This window comes from Saccopteryx bilineata, chromosome 3 (assembly GCF_036850765.1).
Source record: "Saccopteryx bilineata isolate mSacBil1 chromosome 3, mSacBil1_pri_phased_curated, whole genome shotgun sequence".
Taxonomy (NCBI): Eukaryota; Metazoa; Chordata; class Mammalia; order Chiroptera; family Emballonuridae; genus Saccopteryx; species Saccopteryx bilineata.
This window is the reverse complement of record NC_089492.1, coordinates 130,239,430-130,261,279: the sequence shown is the minus strand read 5'-3', so window position 1 is coordinate 130,261,279 and position 21,850 is coordinate 130,239,430. Positions and strand designations below refer to the sequence as shown.

General features: G+C 34.9%; 1 protein-coding gene across 1 annotated transcript; it reads right to left on the bottom strand.

Moving 5' to 3' along the window:
* Nucleotides 1-400: 400 nt before the first annotated feature.
* On the bottom strand, nt 401-2,135 carry LOC136328763 (olfactory receptor 4K2). Its single transcript, XM_066264781.1, has 2 exons — nt 2,109-2,135; nt 401-1,377 (listed from the first exon to the last, which is right to left on the bottom strand). The coding sequence occupies exon 2, from the start codon at nt 1,352-1,354 to the stop codon at nt 401-403; it is 954 nt and encodes a 317-aa protein (XP_066120878.1). The 5' UTR covers nt 1,355-1,377; nt 2,109-2,135.
* Nucleotides 2,136-21,850: the final 19,715 nt, after the last annotated feature.

Here is a 21,850-nt window from a genome sequence, read left to right as displayed (position 1 = left end):
CCATACATAGATGGGACATAAATATGATGCTCTAATCAATTGAGTTCTCCAGCCAGGGCATTAATCTACACTTCCTCATCTCTTTTTTTATTTTTCTCCTTTTTTTCAATGAACAGGAAATTAATCTTGGATTTCCTAACTAGAACAGTCACTTTTGGCATTTTTATAGATATTTTTTGCTTCTGGAAGAAATTGCTTTTGCAACTTGCTTTACTAAAATTTAAAACATATTTTAAACATATGTATGAAATAGGTTTAAAAATGAACTTACCTTGTATGTTCACAAATTTTGGCACAGTTTGATAAAAAAATAAGAGCCTTACACATGCTGTGTACACAAAAACTGTGGTACTTAATGACTAGAGTGTTAAAACTAGAACTTAACTAAAACTAGAATTTACTAAAAATAATGCAAAGGAGTTGTCTTGTTGGAGTTTAGGAGCCTACGTTTTAATTTTCTCATGGCTAGCTTCACTTCTTGATTTCTCAAAGTATAGATTATTGGATTCAGGATGGGTGTAAAGATGGTATAAAACACAGACAAGATCTTGTCTACTAAAATACTGCTTAGTGGCCACATATAGATGAAGATACAGGGCCCAAAGAACATAAAGACAACAATGAAATGAGCTGTGCAGGTAGAGAGAGCCTTAGATGACCCTCGTGAAGAATGATTCTTAATGGTAATAAGAACAATAACATAAGAATTAAATAAAAGAATAAAGCAGGACAAGGCAATTATGCCACTTGTTGAGATCATAAAGAGGCCCAGGATGTAAGTATCCACACAAGACAACTGAAACACCACAGGAAGGTCACAGAAAAAGCTGTCTACCTCATTGGGACCACAGAACGGTAAAGTGAGAGCAAATATGACCTGGCTCACTGAATGCATGACTCCTACAACCCAGGAAGCCACCACAAGGGCAACACACACTTGGGGTCTTATAATTGAAGCATAGCGGAGAGGCTTACATATTGCAATATATCTATCAAAGGACATAGCCATAAGTAAAATTATTTCCGTACCAGTAAAAAGGTGTAGAAAAAATATCTGAGTGATGCAACCATCAAAAGAGATGGTTTTGTGCCCAGTAAGGTAATCTGTAATCATCTTAGGGGTGGCAAAGGAAGCAAGAGACATATCAATGATGGAAAGATTGGTAAGCAGGACATACATAGGAGAGTGTAGGTGAGAGTCTGCTATAACTGTGATGACTATGAGGCTATTACCCACCATTGTTGCCACATAAAACAATGAAAACATGGTGAGGAAAAATATCTGTAGTTCCCAAGAATCAGAGAGTCCCAATAAAACAAATTCAGAAACTGTAGACTTATTGGCCATATACATTGTCCTCAGTAATAGGTAGAAGCCTGCATCAAAAAAAAGAAAAATTAAGAGAAAGTATAATTCTATTGAAACAAAAGTTTTATTTTCAAGAATTCACTGTCACAGCTTTGTTTCCTCTATGAAACTTCTTTATACTATTCTTTCCAACCTTATTTATTATATTGGTTTGAAAGAATAATTATAGGACATTAGGGATCATAGTGAAATAACACTTAAGTCATTGATGTTGAAAATAACATTTTCCTTTCTGGTACTAATGAGCAAACAAATTCAAATTATATCATCCTGAACAGATCTACTTATCTACATATCTGTTCATACATTTGTTTATATAATCCTAAAGATAATAACTAACATCAAGCAAGTACTTACTCTGGGCTGACAGTGGTTAAACACACACATTTAGTTAATTAGAGTTTATTCATAACAATATCCTTACTGAAAGGACATAAAAATTATGTCACATATAAGTGGCATGGGCTCTTGAGCAACATTGTAGGAAAACTTCAGTGAACAGTTGCAAAATTTATAAAATCCAGAGAAGAATTGTTAACATATTCATGAACAGCAGTTATCTGGCTGAAACCCATCAGAAACACAGAAAAAAAATAGTATTGCTGATATTTATCTAGCAGATAAACTGACTTATTTTCAAGTTTACTACAAGATAGCCAACCATATGGTTCAAGGAATGTTACTTAACTTCTCCTCAATTTTTCTTTATAGAAATCACTGGTAAAATATTTTTGCTTACCAGATCTATAGCAGAATCAGGGGTTTATTTTTTATTTTTTTATTTTTTTTATAAACATTTTTTTATTTTTTTACAGAGACAGAGAGTGAGTCAGAGAGAGGGATAGACAGGAATGGAGAGAGATGAGAAGCATCAATCATTAGTTTTTCATTGCGTGTTGCAACACCTTAGTTGTTCATTGATTGCTTTCTCATATGTGCCTTGACCGCAGGCCTTCAGCAGACCGAGTAACCCCTTGCTGGAGCCAGCAACCTTGGGTTCAAGCTGGTGGGATTCGAACCTGGGTCCTCTGCATCCCAGTCCGATGCTCTATCCACTGCGCCACCGCCTGGTCAGGCAGAATCAGGGATTTAGATTATTCAGAATGTCAAGTGGACTCTGACAGAGCACATATAAGAGACAATTTTAAGTATAAATAAATGACCTACTTGAATCATTAGTTGTTTAGAAGCTGTAGATAAAATGGATGTGGTAGTGACTTGGGAATTGACTTAGAAATAATCTTGCTATGGGATTTATTAAGCAATAAAGATGGTATTATTTGGTTCACAACAGAAAGACATTTAAAGTTTTATGGGAATTTATAATGATTGTTTTCACCTGGATCTGAGAGAATCAGGAAACAGAAGTTAGGAAAGCCATCACTTAAGAAGTAGAATGAAGTATAAAGTCAATAAATTTTAATAAGCATTCTTGGTAATCTAACCCTGTTCTAGAGGCAGTGGAGAATAAAATCCAAAAACATTCACTTCTGCTTCAACTAATTTATAGTTTCTTAAGAGACATTGAACAATTGTTAAAAAGAATACAGCCAAATCCATTAAGTATTCAATCAATTCTCAGAAATAATGAGTGAACTGGATTTTAGATAGAGAAAAATGTATAATATGCTTAATTAATCAAGAAAGTGTTCTTGCAAGAGAAATGTCATGAACTTGACCTATAAAAATTAAAAATTTATTGGCAGGGAACAAAGTATGTAGGTAATAAAATAGAACTTTTTGCAGGAGTAAGCTATTCAGTTAGCAGGTTAGAAGAACAAGAATGTCACTCTAAAACATAACTTGATGTGAAAGACAGCAAAAGTCCTATGTAAGACTGTAAGCAGGGTTATGATGATGTGAAGTCAGAATTTATTTTGTGAGGATATAGATGGCTTGGAAAAAAGAAAAACTTAAGGCTGAAGATTATTTTTAAAAATAGGTATTAATGTCCTGGCTAGTTAGCTCAGTGGTAGAGCATCAGTCTGGTATGTGGATGTCTCAGGTTCAATTCTGTTCAGGGCACACAAGAGAAGTACCCATTGGCTTCACCACCCCACCCCCTTCACTTCTCTCTCTCTCTCTTTCCATCCTGTAGCCATGGCTTGATTGGAGCAAGATGGCCCTGGGGCACTGAGGATGGCTCCATGGCCTCTGCCTCATGCACTAAGAAGAGTTCTGTTGCTGAGCTATGGAGCAATGTTCCAGATAGGTGAAACATCACCTCCTAGTGGGCTTGATGGGTAGATCCTGGCCCGGGCACATGTGGAAGTCTACAACTCCCTCCCCTCCTTTCACTGAATAAAAAAAAGTATAAAGATATCATTTTGACTCTTTAGGTATTAACAATGTGAATGTGATTAATAAAATTAGAATTTAGAGTGACGTCAGAGAAATGGTGCTGTGAGGAGTGCTCCCGATACCTCTCCCTGAAACTTCAACAACTTCAACACCTAGAGACAGAAAAACAATCTCAGGAGCATCTGAAATACACATACATCAAACAAAGCTACAATTGGGTGAAAAGGTGGCTGAATATATAATCCACTCTGAAGGAAATAAGACAGAGAACAAATCACTGATCTGAGGAAGGGCTGCTTTCACTTGGAACTGAGAGGAAGGGAGGGCTGAGGCTGTGGAAAGAGTTGGGCTAGGGCAGAGACATTCAAGCCGAGGAGAGAGTGTGCCCATGACTCAGCCCATGTGGAGCTAATGCCAGCGGCAGACCCTGGCAGCAGTGGCCTTGTTTACTCCTGGTATCCTGGTTGGTGAGTGCAGGCAGTGTGAGAGTGGATCCACCTGCCACTTCAGGCATGAGTGCCCACATTCCCAGATGGAGGGGCTGGTTCGGAGACTGTCAGTAGTGGCCCTCTGTGTGGGCTGTGACCAGAGTTTCTAAATAATCCTGGCTTCCCAAACAACAATGCATGGGAAGTGCACAAAAGTTGGCTTCCCTACACCTGGACCTGTCTGAGTGCAGTGCCTCCGCCAGCCATATAGGCTAACAAAGAGAACTGCAAAAGTGGTGGTGGGGGAAGGTGCATAGGCAGTTAGCAGACAGCCTCTGGAGAGCAGACCTGTGGAGTGCTGAGGCATACTAGACATACCCGGAGGCTCATAGAAAGACACCTGAAAAGCAATCGGCTCCCCTGCCTGATTGCCAACTGATGGCTCTGGTTGGCAAAGCCTTACCCAGAACCCTGTGTTGAGTAGGGATAGAAGGGGATTTGGCAGCTCTGAGAGCCTCTTGCTCTCCAGGCAGAGGCTGGGGCAACTTCACAACTGGGTCCCCAGGCTGTTGGTTCAGGAAGGAGAGATTTGGGGAGAGGCTCCAGGAAAACAAACTCTCCCATTGTTGGAGCCTGCAAATGCTAACAAGCCCTGCCTACCAACAGGACAGGCCTAGAGTATGTCATCACCATAGTGACACAACAGCAAATCTCTGCCTAAGAGTGCCAAAGGGGCAGAACCTGGGGTATAGCACCACCAGCCAAAAAGAGAGAGGAGAAAGAAAAAGGAAGAAGATAACTTCTCAAAACCAGGAAAAATCCACATTCTTTATAACTTTTTCTATTTTTTCTTGTATTTTTTATCCTTTTTTCCCTCCTACTTTGTTCATTTTATCCTCTTTTCATTTTATTCTTTTCTTTTCATTTTGAACACCCATAGGTGTTACATTTTCTTTCTTTTTTTTTCTATGAGTGTTACATTCCAAAAAAACTTAACTCAATTTTTTTCTTTCTCTCTATTTTTATTTCTTCTTTTCTCTTTCAATTTTTCTCTCATTCAAATCTCACCCACAAACAAATTATCTTATTCTGGATTCAAATTTTTTCTTTGTGGCATCTTGTGTGCTTTTTACTTGGCTTTTTATCTCTTTAGCATTTCCCCCAAATCTGGATCTCTATTCTATAGTTTTTCTGCCACTTAATACAATAGAATTTTCATTTTTTACTGTATTTTTTCTTTTCTCTTACACTCTTTCTCTCATTTGACCATTATTTACAAACAAATTATTTTATTCTTGATTCATATTTTTTGCTTGTGGCATTTTGTGGGTTCTTGCCTTGTTTTTTGCCTCTTTACGATCCACCCCAACCCAGGCCCTCCTCCATTCTACATATTTTTGTTTCACTTAGCACAATAGAATTTTCAGTGTTTCACTGTATTTTCTCAAAATTTTTTTTATCAACTCTTATTAGTGTTATTAACAATACCACTCTCAAATGCCATTAAAGAAAAAGAAATCAAATATCATGCATACAAAAGACAGAGATGTAGCTCAGATAGATGAGGAAAAATCTATAGAAAAAAAATTTTAATAGCTTAGAAACCTTGCAGTTAAATGACAGAGAATTTAAAATTGAAGTCCTAAAAATACTCAGGGATATACAAGAAAACACAGAAAGGCAATTTAGGGAGCTCAAAAAACAATTCAATGAACAGAAAGAATACTTCACCAAGGAAATTGAAACTATGAAAATGAATCAAACAGAGATGAAAAACTCAATTCATGAACTGAAAAATGAGGTAACAAGCTTAGCCAATAGAACAGGCCAGATAGAGGAGAGAATTAGTGACATAGAAGACAGGCAACTAGAGGCACTACAGAGAGAAGAGGAAAGAGACTCACGAATTAAAAAACAATGAGAAAGCCCTGTAGGAATTGTCTGAGCAACATAAAAAGGAGAAGAGAGAGAAAATGGAATGGAGAACATATTCAAACAAATAATAGATGAGAACTTCCCAAGCCTGTGGAAAGAACTAAAGCCTCAAATTCAAGAAGCAAACAGAACACTGAGTTATCTTAACCCTAACAAACCTACTCCAAGGCACATCATAATGAAATTGGTACAAACCAATGACAAAGAAAAAATTCTCAAGGCAGCCAGGGAAAAGAAGAATACAACATATAAAGGAAGGCCTATTAGATTATAAAAAGATTTCTCAGCAGAAACTCTACAAGCTAGAAGAGAGTGGTCCCCAATATTTAAAGTTTTGAAAGAGAGGACCTTCCAGCCAAGAATACTATACCCATTAAAGCTATCCTTCAAAAATACAAAGGAGAAATAAAAACATTCACAGATATAGAAAAGATGAGGGAATTTATCACCAGAAAACCTCCAATTCCGGAAATACTAAAGAATGTTTTCCGACCAGACACAAAGAACAAAACAAAACAAAACTATAAGTAAAATCTCCATCAAGATTGCAGTAAAAACAAGATTAATTTGTGACAAAGAAACAAAAAAGGGGAGAGGACAAAGATTAACAGTAGCAAAGGAGGATGGAGTGCAGAAGCACTCATGAGATAATGTACTACAATGAACATGATATCCTGATTGATCAATGTCACCCCATTAAAATTAATAAAATGAAAAAAAAATAGAATTCCAACTAACTCAGGCATTATGAATAGTTTATTTATTAAACAATTGGCCATCTTATTCTACCTGGACCATCTCTTCAGGGACCCTCCCTTGCTGTGGGAGAAGTATAACTCCCACTTTATTTACCAAAGCCTTGGAAAATGACTTGCTTTATTCAATGTAATATGAACAGAAATATTATGTGCTATGTATGAGCAGAAGATTAGATTCAGTGCATGATTTCACCATTGCTCTATTTCCATCAGTTTGGATTTAGGGATAAAAAGATAAGCAGGGGGATGGTGGGCAGTCTGCATTCATGGATAGAAACACGCAGCATTATGAAGATGTCAGTTACCCCTAATTGTTGCATACTTTTAACATCATGCTAATCATTAGTCTACCAAGCTTTTTGTAGAATCAACACATTGATTATATAGTAAATGTTATATGGAATTGCAAAGGACCTCATTAGGGTCATTCTGTTTTCAAGAGATTTATTTATTAGGGTCACACTGTTTTCATCAGGTTAATAGAAAAAGTAAAAGCTACAGTATCAACACAGTGTGGTGTTTACCTAAGAGTAGATAAGTAAATGAATGGAACAGAATGGAGGGTCAAAAATAAATATACATAACTGATAACTGATTTTCAATAAAGCTGTCAGTATTGAGTGGAATACTTGAATCCATGTTAACACAATAAATTAAAATTAATTTAAAAATAAAATTAATTTAAAAATAAATAAAGCTGTCAAAATAATTCAATAAAAAAGAATAACCTTTTCAACATAGAGTAATTAAATATCTAATGTACAAAAGCAAGTTAATCACCTCAATTCTTCTCTGTACTTTATGCAGAAATTATTTTGAAATGGATATAGACATAAATATAACAGATAAAACTAAAACAGACTAATACAGGGGGAAAAAACTGTGACCTCAAGTTAGGCAAAACTTTCTAAGAAAAAACAAAAAAAATTAAAAATTGATAATTTGTGCTGAATCAAATTTAAAACTTCTGTTTGAAAAAGTACTGTTACGTAAATAAAAAGTTATGTTGCTGACTAGAGGAAAATATTTGTATCAAGATAAAACAGGATGAAACTTTTCATACATTGTTGGTCATACTGCAAAATTGTGCAATCATTTTGGCAAACCACTTGACAATTTACATAAAATGAAACATACAATTACCATACAACTTAGTAAAATTTCTTTTAGGTATTTACCAAAAGAAATTAATCTATTAGTCCACAAAAAAAACTTATATGTGAAGATTTATGCAACTTTGTTTAGGATAGTCCAAAAGGTGAAAAATAAAGAGAAAAACAAATGTTCACCAATTGGTAGATGGATAAATTAATTGTTGCATATCCATATAATGAAATACTACTCAGCACAGATTGATACATGCAGAAACATGAATAAACCTCAAAAGCCAAGGTTTCTCATTATGAGTACTACACCATTTTGGAACATATAACTTCTTGTTTTAGGGGATTGTCTTGTGCATAATCAAAGTAATGCGACATCACTGGCCTCTCCCCATGACATGCCAATAGCACCCCTTACCTTACCTGAGTCGTGACAAAAATGATTCCAGACATTGCCAAATTTGCCTGAGAAAGCAAAATCATCTCTAATTGAGAACCACTCAGCTAAATTAAAGTAGCCAGACACCAAAGTTTACATACTGTATAATACAATTTTTTAATTAATTTATTTATTTATTTTGAGAGAGAACGAGAAAGAAGTGGGAGAAGCAAGAAGCATCAACTCTCATATGTGCCTTGACCAGGCAAGCTTGGGGTTTCAAACCGGCAACCTCAGCATTTCAGGTCAGTGCTTTATCCACTGCGCCACCACAGGTCAGCTTTTCTAAAATTATTGAAAAGGAAAAACTATAAAATTGCATTATAGAAAGGAGATCATTGGTTTCCAGAGTTTGGGATTAGAAGTGAGGGGACTTATGGTAAAGAAATATGAGGAAACTTTTTGGGATGTTAGAAATGTGCTATATCATTATTGTGGTGGTCGATGTACAACTATATGCATTTGTCAAAACTAATTGAATTAAACACTTAAATATAAATTATACTTCAATAAAGCTGATTAAAATGTAAAGATATTTTATCTTCATTCAAATATAAGTTATATACAAAATACAAAGAAAATAATAGGTGAGAAAATATTTGCAATACAGCTAAAATATTTTAATAAATTTATTGGGGTGGCTTTAGTTAATGACATATAAGTTTTATGTATACAGTTCTATAATACATCATCTGTATATTGCATTGTGTGCCTACCATCCATAGGCTAGTCTTCTTCTGTCACCATATATTTGACCCCCTTTACCCTCTTTATTCTTCCTCATCCCTCTTCCCCTCTGCTAACATTCATATTGTTGTCTCTGTATATTAGTTTCTGACTTATTTCACTTAGTATGACATACTCAAGATTCATCCTTATTGTCTCAAGTGGCATTATTTCAACCTTTCTTAAGGCTGAGTAATATTCCATTGTATATATGTACCACATCTTTTTCATCAAATCATTTATTGAAGAACACTTAGGGTATTTCCTTGTCTTGACTACCATAAATAATGCTGCAATGAATGTAGATACACATATATATTTATAAATATATGTTTTTAATTTTAGGAGGTAGATACCCAGAAGAGACATTGCTCCATCATATAGTAACTCTATTCTTAAATTTTGCGGAATCTCCATATTGTTTTCCATAGTAGCTATCCCAGTTTACATTCCCACCAGCAGTGTATATGAGTTTCTTTTTCTCTGCAACCTTTCCATCACTTGTTATTATCTTTCTTGTTGGTAATATCATTGTAACAGGGGTGAGGTGATATCTAATTATGGTTTTAATTTGCACTTACCTTATAACTAGTGTATTTTTCTATGTTTCTAATATATAAAGAGCTCCTGTAAATTAATTTTTTAAAAATGGTTTGACAGCAAAAAAACCTAGCCAGAGAATCTAAATAGGCCATTCCTAGAAAAAATTATACCGCATAATGAATAAACCTATGAGAACTGCAAATTATAATAAAAATTAATGTCACTTTTGCCCAACAGAATATTCAAAATTTTCTAAATTAGTAAAAGATATTTTTCTTTTTTAAAAAAAAAACTTAAAAAATTTTTTTTAATTTATTTATTCATTTTAGAGAAGAAAAGAAAGAGAGAGAGAGAGAGAGAGAGAAGGGGGGAGGAGCAGGAAGCATCAACTCCCATATGTGCCTTGACCAGGTAAGCCTAGGGTTTTGAACCGGCAGCCTCAGCGTTCCAGGTAGACGCTTTATCCACTGTGCCACCACAGGTCAGGCAGCATATTTTTCTTACTGTTGATGAATGTATGAATCGTTGCATTAAAAACAAACAAATCCAAAAAACCTGGAGATATCTGCTAAAATTAAACATATACTTTTCCTTACTGTCATTTGACCCAAAAATCTTTCTTTTTAAAATCAATTCAAGCACTGTTTCATGAAACTATTTACCAAGATAATCATTTTAGCAGAATAAGCAGTGGGAAATATAAGGAAAAAATCATGATGATCTTTCAGTAAAGGAATTAAGTAAGTGACAGAATACCCACGTGTCAATAAAAATGCAGCTGTCATAAAAAGAAATAGTTTGATTAGAATATACTGCCCTGAAAAGTATGTCCACAATGTACTGTCAAATGAAAGCAAATTGATAAGGAATGTGTATTATATGATCTTAATTTTGTAAAATCAAATAATAACAAAGCAGACTCAACTGTTAAACACTGGTTGCCTCAGGGAATGAGAATAGAGATGGACATGACATATTTTCTTTTTTTTATGTGTATTTGCATATTTTTCACTTCTATTTTTTATTGTGATAAAATACACATAACATAAAATTTGCCATTAGTGATATTTAGTACATTCAGAACATTGGGCAACTATCAGCATCATCTAGTTCCAGCATATTTTATTACCACAAAAGGAAAAACTATACTCATTAATCATATGTTCCCAAATCTCCCCTCTCCCAATCCTTAGCAATCACTAATTCATTTTCTGTCTATATGAGTTCGTCTATTTTCAACATTTCATATAAATAAAATTATACATTATACAGCCTTTTGTGTCCACTTATACACAAATATATAGCAGCAACACTATTCATAACAGCTAAAAGTTAGAAACATCTATCAACTAATAAAAAATAAAATGTGATATAGTCATTCAATGGAACATTATTCAGTCATAAAATGGGTTAAAGTATTTAATAGTGATACATGCTATAACCTGGATGAACCTTGAAAACATTCTGAATGAAAGATGTTAGACATGTCTTACTTTGAATATATATATTCATATTAAAAAAAGGTAAGATGGGAACTTTTGGTTTCCAGATCCACACATAAGGAGCTTGGAGGTCACCACATTGTCCTAACAGAACAGACATGAAACATAACAAGTCTTCTAAGATCTGTAAGAGAGGTGGGGACAAAGGGGAAATCACTGCCCCCAAGATAAGAGAGGTGTGTAGGGAAATATAGGGAATCACCATGTATAAGACCAGAAACTCAGAAGGGGAAACTGCCCAGGGAACCAGTGATAAGTAGGAAAACTTGAACTGCAATTGATGAATTGCTGGGGTTCAGCTCCAACAACTCTGAGAGTTAAAAACTATAGAAGAGCCAGTCATAGGGGCACAATTTTGTAGCATTTACTTCCATGAGTTGAACTAGTTTCTCACAGTAGATATTGGAGAAAAATTCCCTCCTGCTTCTGACAGGGGGAGGGAGAAAGTACATTTTGAAAATGCCAGAGCACTCTGCTATTAGTAAGTTCTACACTCAGGAGAAATAAATTAACCAGAGTCTAACCTATGAGGGTATTATCAGAGACTTGACAAGTTGAAGGGAAAAGCCCAACTCTGGTCAACACAAACCTTCCATATGGGGTAAGAAAAACTACCAGCTTTATCCCACTCTAGCCATCGTTTCCCAACAAAAAAAGAACAGAAAAAAAAGAAGAAATACCGGGGTCCAGCCCTGGGGGGAATCCAGGGGTCCCACAGAAAGAGACGGCGTTGGCACAAAATGAGTGAGAGAGCCGAATTCTTTAGCATTCACTTCCAGGCATCTCCACCAATGGCTAGTATAGCTTTATTTTTATACACACACTAAGTTACAATAACATGGTATACAGAATACATTGATTAATAATTGTTTTTGTTTCTCTATGGTTACATATTTCTAGGTAATGGTTAGTACATTTCTATAAGCTATAAATCAGGTGGTAAGTCATTCTAAGTATAGTTATACAATAACTTGAGCAGTAATAACAATATTGGTGCAAACTTCTATGAAGTCAGTATTGATTAATAACTCTATCTTACCTAATGTCCTATTGTCTAGTCAAATTTTATTTGCCTACTATATTCATATACTAGTTAAGTTCTAACTTTATTTTTCTCAGAGTGTTCCACCACCTGCAGATCAGGTATGCAAGAAGAAAGGAAAGTTTCTCTACTCTACAACATGAAAAGGCTAGGGAGGTAAAGTAATGGATTAAGTGAAGGCTGAAAGGTGCTTCTGTGTATAGTTACTGTTTCCTACTTATTCATAAATCACAATCTAATTTTTTCTAACATGATTTATAGGAGGGAATTTTCCTACAGACAACCCCTTTCGGGGGGATATCATAGCCAGCCTCTTATGTCTACGGGCCCAGGTAAAGGGGCCTTATAGGCTTTTCTGTGAAACTCACACCCTCTGTCTCATTTCCAAAGAAATTACTATGAATCTGCAGGGAAAGCATGGTGCTATTATCCCTGTATCATAATGATAGCGCACACACCCAGAAAAATGGGGATAAAAACCCAAATTAATTCAAAAAGTCAAAAGGGGGAAGTATCACTGTGCCTTTTCTTTGCTGTGACTGTGTCAACCAGCAGTTATTGATCTTCTTTGCTGTGACTTTGTCAACCAGCAGCTGTTGATTGGCTTCTGACAAAGAAACACTTATGGTGTTCACACAGAAGCATAAGATTACTAAAACACTAAGACCTTATTATAGGACTATGGAATGCTTCTGCTCACCCCAATACTTCACTAACACCTTACTTAAGATATATCTAGAGCAGTTCTTTTACATATCACATTATGTCTGACTATCAAGAAAAAATTACAAGGCATACCAAAAGCAAAAACACAATTTGAACACACAAAGTCATATCAGAAACAGATTTTGGCAGAGCTGTTGAAATGATCAGACTAAGAATTCAAAACAACTATGATTATCATGCTAAGGGCTCTAATGAATAAAGTAGAAAGTAGAAAGCATGTAAAACAGATGGGCGATATAACCAGAAATAAAAATCCTAAGAAAGCACCAAAGAGAAAAACTAGAGATAAAAAACAGAAATGAAGAATGTCTCTGATGGGCTGTTGTGCAGGTGATCAAGGCCCTGCAGGTTCACACTAGATTCCCTCAGACTGAGGAGCTGGAGGGCAGTGTTTCATCCCCGTTTATTTAGTCTCACAGAGCATGTGAGAGACCAGGCAGGAGAAGAAGCTACTCTAGTTTCACAGGGGTCTTGAGCAAATGGAGAGAAACCCCTTCCTCAGAGACCACTTCTCTCTGGGACTGTGAACGGGAGAGGTGCCCCCAGATTTTTATGGGCTGCTAAACAAAAGCGGTGTTTAGCCAAAAACTGTGTCGCCTGACCAGGCAGTGGCGCAGTGCATAGAGCGTTGGACTGACACAGAGGACCCAGGTTCTAAGCCCAGAGGTCATCTGGTTTGAGCAATGCTCACCAGCTGGAGCCCAAGGTCACTGGCTTAAGCAAGGGGTCACTCGATCTGCTGTAGCCCCCCAGTCAAGCACATATGAGAAAGCAATCAATGAACAACTAAGGTGCCGCAATGAAGAACTGATGATTCTCATCTCTCTCCCTTCCTGTCTGTCTGTCCCTCTTTCTGTTTCTCTTTGTCTCTGTCAAAAAACAAACAAACAAACAAACAGAAAATCGTGCCCTTGATTACATTAGGTGCTTACATTAAGGCAGTGCTCAAGGTCCTGTGTCAGGCATTTTGACTACACAGTCAATAAAGTGAGCAAGCCCAAATGTAATCATTTTCCCTACATGGGTTTATTGATAGACTGGATGTGGCTGAAAAAAGACATCTGAGCTTGCAGATATCTCAATAGAAACCTTCAAAATTGAACAGAAAAAAGGAACAAAGAATGAAAAAAAAAACCAGAAAGAGTATATTCAAGAACTGTGGGACAACTAAGAAAGGTATAATATATATATAATGAAGTAATGAAGACACCAAAAAAAATAAATAAAACTATTTGAAGCCACAATGACTGTTTTCCCCAAATTAATGTCAAATACCAAATGACAAATTCAAAAAGCTCAGAGAACACCAAGCAAGATAAATGACCAAATTTAAAAAAAAATACATCTGGTCATATTGTTGTCACACTACAGAAAATCAAAGGTAGAAAATCCTGGAAAAAAGAAAAATGAGAAATGTGAAATAATTCAATTGGGATAGAAGAAATGCAATATATATATTTGCATATATATATATATAAAGTCACTATATATATATAGTGACTTTCCCAGGTCCATACAACTATATAATGATAGAATCTAACCTAATAGCCTAAAAGATGCCTCCTTCCTCTCTCCCTCTCTCCACTGAATAAGGCATAGGTTCTCTTCAAGAGCATTTTGTCATTCTGAGAGCACACATAGGAGAAATGATTAATTCAGAAAAATAAACTTTAAACATTATTGTAACCAAAAATAATTATACAATTTTCTGGCATTATCAAAGTTTGCATAATATTGTGTTTAACATTGTGCTAGTCTGGGTTTAGATAAAGACAGATTTATATATATGACTGATGGATAAACAGATTATAAAGAGTTGAAAAGATAAATTAATCATTAGGCAAATGAATGAAAAGATAGATGGATATCATCATTTCTTATGGCTGAGTAGGACCTTGATAACATTATACTGAGTGAAATAAGTAAATCAGAAAAAACTAAGAACTACATGAATCCATACATAGATGGTAAATAAAAATGAGACTCAGAGACATAGACAAGAATGTGATGGTAATGGGGGGGGGAGGAAGGAAGGAGAGATAAAGGGTGGGGGAGGGGAGGGGTACAAAGAAAACTAGATAGAAGGTGACAGAAGACAATTTGACTTTGGGTGAGGGGTATGCAACATAATCAAATGTCAAAATAATCTGGAGATGTTTTCTCTAAACATATGTACCCCGATTTATCAATGTCATTGCATTAAAATTAATAAATTAAAAAGAGATAGATGGATAAACAGATAGATGGGTAGACAGATGAGTGGCAAGATGCAGTATCTTGATCATTACAACTGATAACAACTTAACTTCATTGCATACAAAAACCCTACATTTTTACTCTCACAGACACACACTGTAGAGCACCCCATTAAGTTTAATTTTCTAAACAAAATTTAAAAAAAATTTAAGCTGATAAAATAGCATGTGCAAAAGCCCCAACAGAATTAAGCTTAGCACATTGTAGGAAAAAGAAAAATCGCTGTCAAAGGGGAGAGAAATGTAAAATGGGGCTGAGGAGGTAAGCAAGGTCCAGATGATTCATGTCCTACTATACATTGTAATAACTTGTTTTTGTATATTCCCCAACCACATTGGTATTCTATTTTGGAGTCTATAGAAATGAGGCATGGCACATGATAAGGTTAGTAATAAATATTTAAGAATAAATGCATATATGATCTTCACCAACAGCAATGCTAAAACTTTTATCAAATCAGAATACGTCATTTATGGAGAGACAAGTCTCCTAAGCAATATGTGCCTCACCAGGGATGTCCAGATCTCTTCTGTAGTCTTCTTGCTCTTTCCTCTAACCACCAAGTATTCTTGGTCACCTTAATGTAAAGGCTTCCACCAACTTCCATATCATCCCCCAATAATAGTTAATCCACATGCCATTCAGGGGAACAGGCATCAATAGGCCAATAAAGTCATTTCAGGGCATGAGAGGAGAAGGGATTCTGAGAAATAGCTTCAATGTACAAGATAATGGGAGAAAAAAAGCAAAAGCAAAAGGGAGTTCTATTTCCAGAAACTGCTGGGCTAACAGTTGCAAGTTGGCTCACTAAGTTTCAGTATGCTAATCAAGTAAGCATATTCAAGGTTATATAAGAGAGATTGGAAAGAGATAAGAAGAACTAGTATAAGTTTTCTTCAGTGGCTCCCATATAAGGTGTAGATCAGTGGTCCCCAACCTTTTTTGGGCCACGGACCTGTTTAATGTCAGAAAATATTTTCACGGACTGGCCTTTAGGGTGGGACAGATAAATGCACAAAATAAAATTATGCAACCGGCATAAAAACTGTGGTATTTTTAAATATAATTGTCAAACTTACGAGACAAGCATCAAGAGTGAGTCTTAGACGGATGTAACAGAGGGAATCTGGTCATTTTTAAAAAATAAAACATCGTTCACTCTTAAATATAAATAAAACGGAAACAATGTAAGTTATTTATTCTTTCTCTGCAGACCGGTACCAAATGGCCTGCGGACCGGTACTGGTCCACAGCCCGGGGGTTGGGGACCACTGGTGTAGATTATATTTTAGCACACTTTAATCCACCATAGAAAAAATAAACAAAATAAAACTTTCATTAAATTATCTGAGAAAGGCTGTAAAAAAGTTCTCACAACAGCTGCCCTGTTGCTTAGTCTGCCTCAGTGCTTCCCCATGATCGCTACAATATATATCTAGCATCCAACACTCTGGCCACTTTCTTTCAACGCAATCTCTCCACAAATAGAAATTTTACATCTTGTTCTCTAGAAATAGTAAAGGACAAAAAACTACTGAACTCACCAGGCACTTCTATCATTCTCTGCTTTTGCCCATGTTCTTCCTGCCCTCTGGCATCCTTTCCCCCAACCTGGCCTTTCAAGTCTCCCATTCAGCACTTGGAGAAACCTTCCCTGACTCTCCAGGGGACATTTGGACATGCTTTTTCCTAAGTCTTCATATTACTGCAAACTTACATCATTTTAGTTATAACACTGCATTTTGATTAGCTATGGTTTTTTTTTTTAACATATAACCTCTTACAACCTCTTTAAAGGTAAAATGTTTTATTCTTTCTGTTTAGAAAGGGCAGAGAAAGTCCTGATATGTAAAAAGGGGGAAAAACCTTTCTTGGATTGTTTACTGAGAGAGGAGAATAATAAAGTGCCACCTGTTTGACAAAGGTAGAAAATCCTTCTTATGATAATTCATCTCTCTACTGACTAATGCTGAACCACTTCAACAAGAGGCCAATCCTATCCCGCTGCAATTAAAGAGATACTTGGAAGAGCTAACACTGCTTTACAATATTTAATGAAATACAAATAATTAAAAATAGATTTCTACTAGAGTGCATGCAAGGAAAGAGAATCAGGACACAGCAGGAGAAAGGCAGTAGAAAATTGAAGTATAACAGATATTTTATACTCCAATTTGGCTTAAATCCTCAGATAAGAATAATCTGTAGGAATATCAATGTTTCCAAGTGATTCAATAAATGCTGTTTCTTAAGATTGAGCCTTCAAAAGTTGAAGCCAAGAATGGATTATCTCAAAGTGAGGGTTAGAGTTGGACAAGGCATTTTAAACATTTAAGTTCTTTATTAAGGATGACCAACTGCTGGGGTAATACACATGGATGGAGCGGCCTGGTGCAAAACAAAGCAGAGATGAGATCTCTGGGCCTCACCTGATCTGAAAACTCAGCTATAGCTTAGAGCTGTGGCCCAATGTTGGAGAGTTTGTGTTTGTTTGGTTTTTACAGAAAATCCATTAAGCTATATTTTTTGTGAGAACTCCTACTATATAACTTAATTAATTAGTTTAATTTCTTTATAAACCTTTGAAGGAAGACAAAATGTGTTGGGAATGCAGGTAGTTGCAGCCTGTCGACCTGAAAATTCAGCCTCCTTAAGAATGATGAGAAAACTAGAAAAGGTGTTAATTAACTTGCTCCAAACCTCAAACTTAGTAAGTAACACACAGCTGAATTCAGATTAGGCAGTCTGTCTTTAATGGTGTTATTCACAGTCCTCACTCCAGGAGGTCTGAGTTGTATGTGCACCTGCGCACGTATACACACACACACACACACACACATACACACACACACACACAATGTACCTTCAACCCCTTTGGAAGTTCAGTGAAGCCTATAGTTTTCTCATTAAAATGATATTTAAAAAACACAAAATAAAGTACATAAGAGCTCAAAGAAAACCTATAATACTGAAATATAGTTACCAAGCTGTGCTATGAGGACATAGGAATGGACTCTACCACCAGAAGTGCCCGGGTAGAGATGATATGTTTATCCAGAGCTCAGCAATAGCTTAGCCCAGTGTTTCCCAACCTTTTTTGTGCCATGCCCCACCTTAACCTTTCTAAAATTTTTATGTCCCCCCCTATGTAACATACATAAATTTTAACATTAAAAAATTGATTTGTTCACTTAATAAACATAAATGATAGGTTCTAGGAAGAAATCACTATGAAATTGTTAACAAAACACAGTAAGTAAAATTTCAAAACATATAATGAAAAACAGAAATTTAAATTCCAAATAATTTTAATACAGATTTTTCTATATTAATTTATTATTTTAATTTAGTGTGATCCTTGCGCTTAATGCTTGCTGCACAGAGATTTTATATTAGGTTCCAATTTGGTTAGCTTTAGTCTCAAGTCTCCACGTTGTGTTATATCCAGCCGATTTCTTTTTTTTACCAGTAAATCATTTACAGCACTAAATCCACATTCAGCTAAAAATGAAGATGGAAACGGTAGCAATAGTTTTCTTGCACATTTGGTTGAATTTGGGTATTTGATTTCTGTTTCCTCACAAAGCCATGCCATCGCTCCTTTGATATTAAATAAAGCTTTAACTGACTCATCATTTTGCAATTCTGCGAGTTCTTTTTGATACTGCATATTTGATATATCAGACAAATCCACTAACATTGGCTGCATCATTCATGTTGGGAAATCAATTTGTTTTAAATCAGAAAATCTTCCTTTTAAATCAGCCAATAGAATATTCAAATGATTGACAAGAACAAGTAAAGCGGTATCAGTTACTTCACATTTTTGGAGCCAATGAAACTGTTTAAAGTTTTTCTTGTTAATATGTTTCTGACATAACTCAATATTGGTAATGAAACCAAATATCTTTGCTTTTGCATCGACAAGAGTTTTATTTGTTCCTTGAAGTTGCTTATTTAATAGATTTAGTTTTTCAAAGATATCGGCTAAAGAACTCACAAATGCTTTACCATCTATTGTTAACAGATACTTCATTTCAGGTCTGTCGCTTAAAAAATCACTAAGAGTATCAAACAGTTCCATAAATCTTTTCAAACAGTTTCCTTTAGATAGCCATCTTATTTCAATATGAAGTAAAAGTCTCACATAGTCTTCATTTTGTTCTTCACAAAATAGCTTGAAAAGACGCTCACATTTGGCACTAGCTTTAATAGCATTAACACACTTTATTACTGTATGTAATACTTCATTCAGAACAGGCGAGATGTTTTTAGCTACCAAGTTTTCCCTATGAATAACACAATGCACAAGAATCATTTCTGGATTCGCATCTTTCATCAATTTTAAGCAGCCATTTTTCTTGCCCATCATATTGGGAGCACCATCTGCAGCACAAGATGTTATCTTTTTCATTGGTATATCATTGATATCTAAGTAGTTTTTTAGCTTATTATATATATCTTTGGAGGTAGTGGTGCTTTCTAATCTTTTACAGAACAACATTTCTTCAGCAAAATGTCCTTTATCAATATATCTTATGTAAGTTATCAATACTGCCTCACTGTCTCTCAAAGTTGATTCATCCATTTGCAAGGAGAATTTTCTTGTTTTCAGCTTTTCAATAAGTTGTTTTTCAATATCCTCACTCATTTCGTCTATTCTTCTGCTAGCAGTATTGTCACTGAGTGGCATAGCTTTTACATCTTTGTCATCTTTTTCAAGAACCATTTTAAGAAATGTTGATATTGACGGTTTTATTAAATTCTCTCCTATAGTGTGATTTTCTCCAGTTTTAGCGATAAATAAAGAAATTTGATAACTAGCCTCAAGAACACGATTATTAGTTGAAGTATGAGCAGTAAATAGAGAGTTTAATGTTGTTTTTTTTTCAAAATTTTTCTTTTAAGTTTTAAAGTAACTCAAATCTAAATTAATATGAGCACTATGTTTCGCCCTCAAATGCACCTCAAGACGACCTCATTTCATTGATTCGTTGGTCAAGCATTGCTGGCATAAAAGACAAAAAGGAATCCACTCATCGTGAACAGTGGGTATGAACCCAAATTTTAAATATTCCTCCAAATATTGACGAGTTTTTTTCTTGCTTGCACCACTCATTTTACTATGGGCTATAATAAAAATAAGATCAATTAAAAACTAATATTAAAATATGTGTTAAAATATATTCAATGTGACATAGAGTAAACGTGTACTAAAAATTCATATTTATTTAAATGTATATAACACATTTACTACACTACCACCGCAAATCAAAAGGTATCTATATTTTTTCCACTTGACAAAATTTTCTGGAAAGTTATGCTTCTAAAATTAAAATTGTCATGCATGCACTATTATAGCCCCAATAATATTTATAAAATATTAGTGCTTTCTAGCCCTGATGCAAGAAGTACTTAATAAAGAGTTTAATATTGATAAAAATAAAATCAAATACTTACCAATTATATCTATACAATATATATATGTATATTTATTAAATCAATGAGCTTTTACAACAGTTTTGACTGACACTTATTTCAAATTAACACCAACTGAATGATATGAAACACTACAGAAGTTGCGATGGACCAATTAGGTGAGAATAACTGCGTTGTTTAGCGAGTTTTTAAAACGTCGGGGGTTCCCCGCGGTAGACTGCACGCTCTGCGGTAAACCCAGGACGAAGTTTACTTTATGATGCCAATCACCCAGTTGATATTTTGGTCTCGTCAAATGAAATTATACTTAATAATTATTTACCGCAATTATTTAAGAATTGCATTTTTTGTTAAATTTGGCATCGATATCTAGCATTGCATTTAAATGGCCCGGGGCGAAAGAGTTAAAGTTATGTCGAGTCCATTTTCAAATTGCCCCCCTTAACTATGGAATTGCCCCCCTGTGGGGCGTGGGTCCCACGTTGGGAAACACCGGCTTAGCCAGATAAAATGTCTGATGCTACAATTTCATGGTTCCAATTCTAACAATTTCCTGGACAATACCTTTATCATGGCTCCAATAAATAATTTTTTAATCTTTTCATATATCTCAGTGAATGAAGTTTTTCTGCTTACAGTTGAAACTTATTTATTAATATGTTATATATAAATTGAATAGATAATTTTCATCATTCATTTCCCAGTTTATATTTTTAATAAATTTAGTTTATAAGAATTTAAAACATTTCATTACTATATTTTGAATAGGTAAAAGACACAAAATATGTAAATAATATTTTATCACTTTTTAATTATGTAACCTTATTTTAAAATGGTATTGTAATAAAATAAGACATTGACTATTAAACATTGTGATTTATTATTTTCCCTTTTTGTGCAATCTTGGAATATATTTTAACTTAAAATGAATAAGAAACCTTAAAATTATAATACTTCTTTTGAAAAACAGGCATACAAAGGACAATATTAACTATAGAAATGCACAAAAGATTAATAATTGGCATAGATCCAATATTTCAACATTACTTAATATTAATTGACACATCCTCTTACAGTTTTAAAAACATGGCCTTTAAGCTTAAGTAAGCACATCTATTTCCATTCCAGTAACCCTATGATTTTTACATAAAATTTACCATAACAGCAAAAATAACAATAACATTATTAGTATTTATTAGAACTCTACTGAGCACCAAGTACTGCTAGTTATGTTACATGTGTTTTGCCTAATGTTGGGTAAACAAATGTTTTTTAGGTTTGCT

Bases quoted from the DNA above. Each gene is read 5' to 3' on its own strand.
- LOC136328763 (XM_066264781.1), bottom strand. From the start codon at position 1,354: ATGTATATGGCCAATAAGTCTACAGTTTCTGAATTTGTTTTATTGGGA.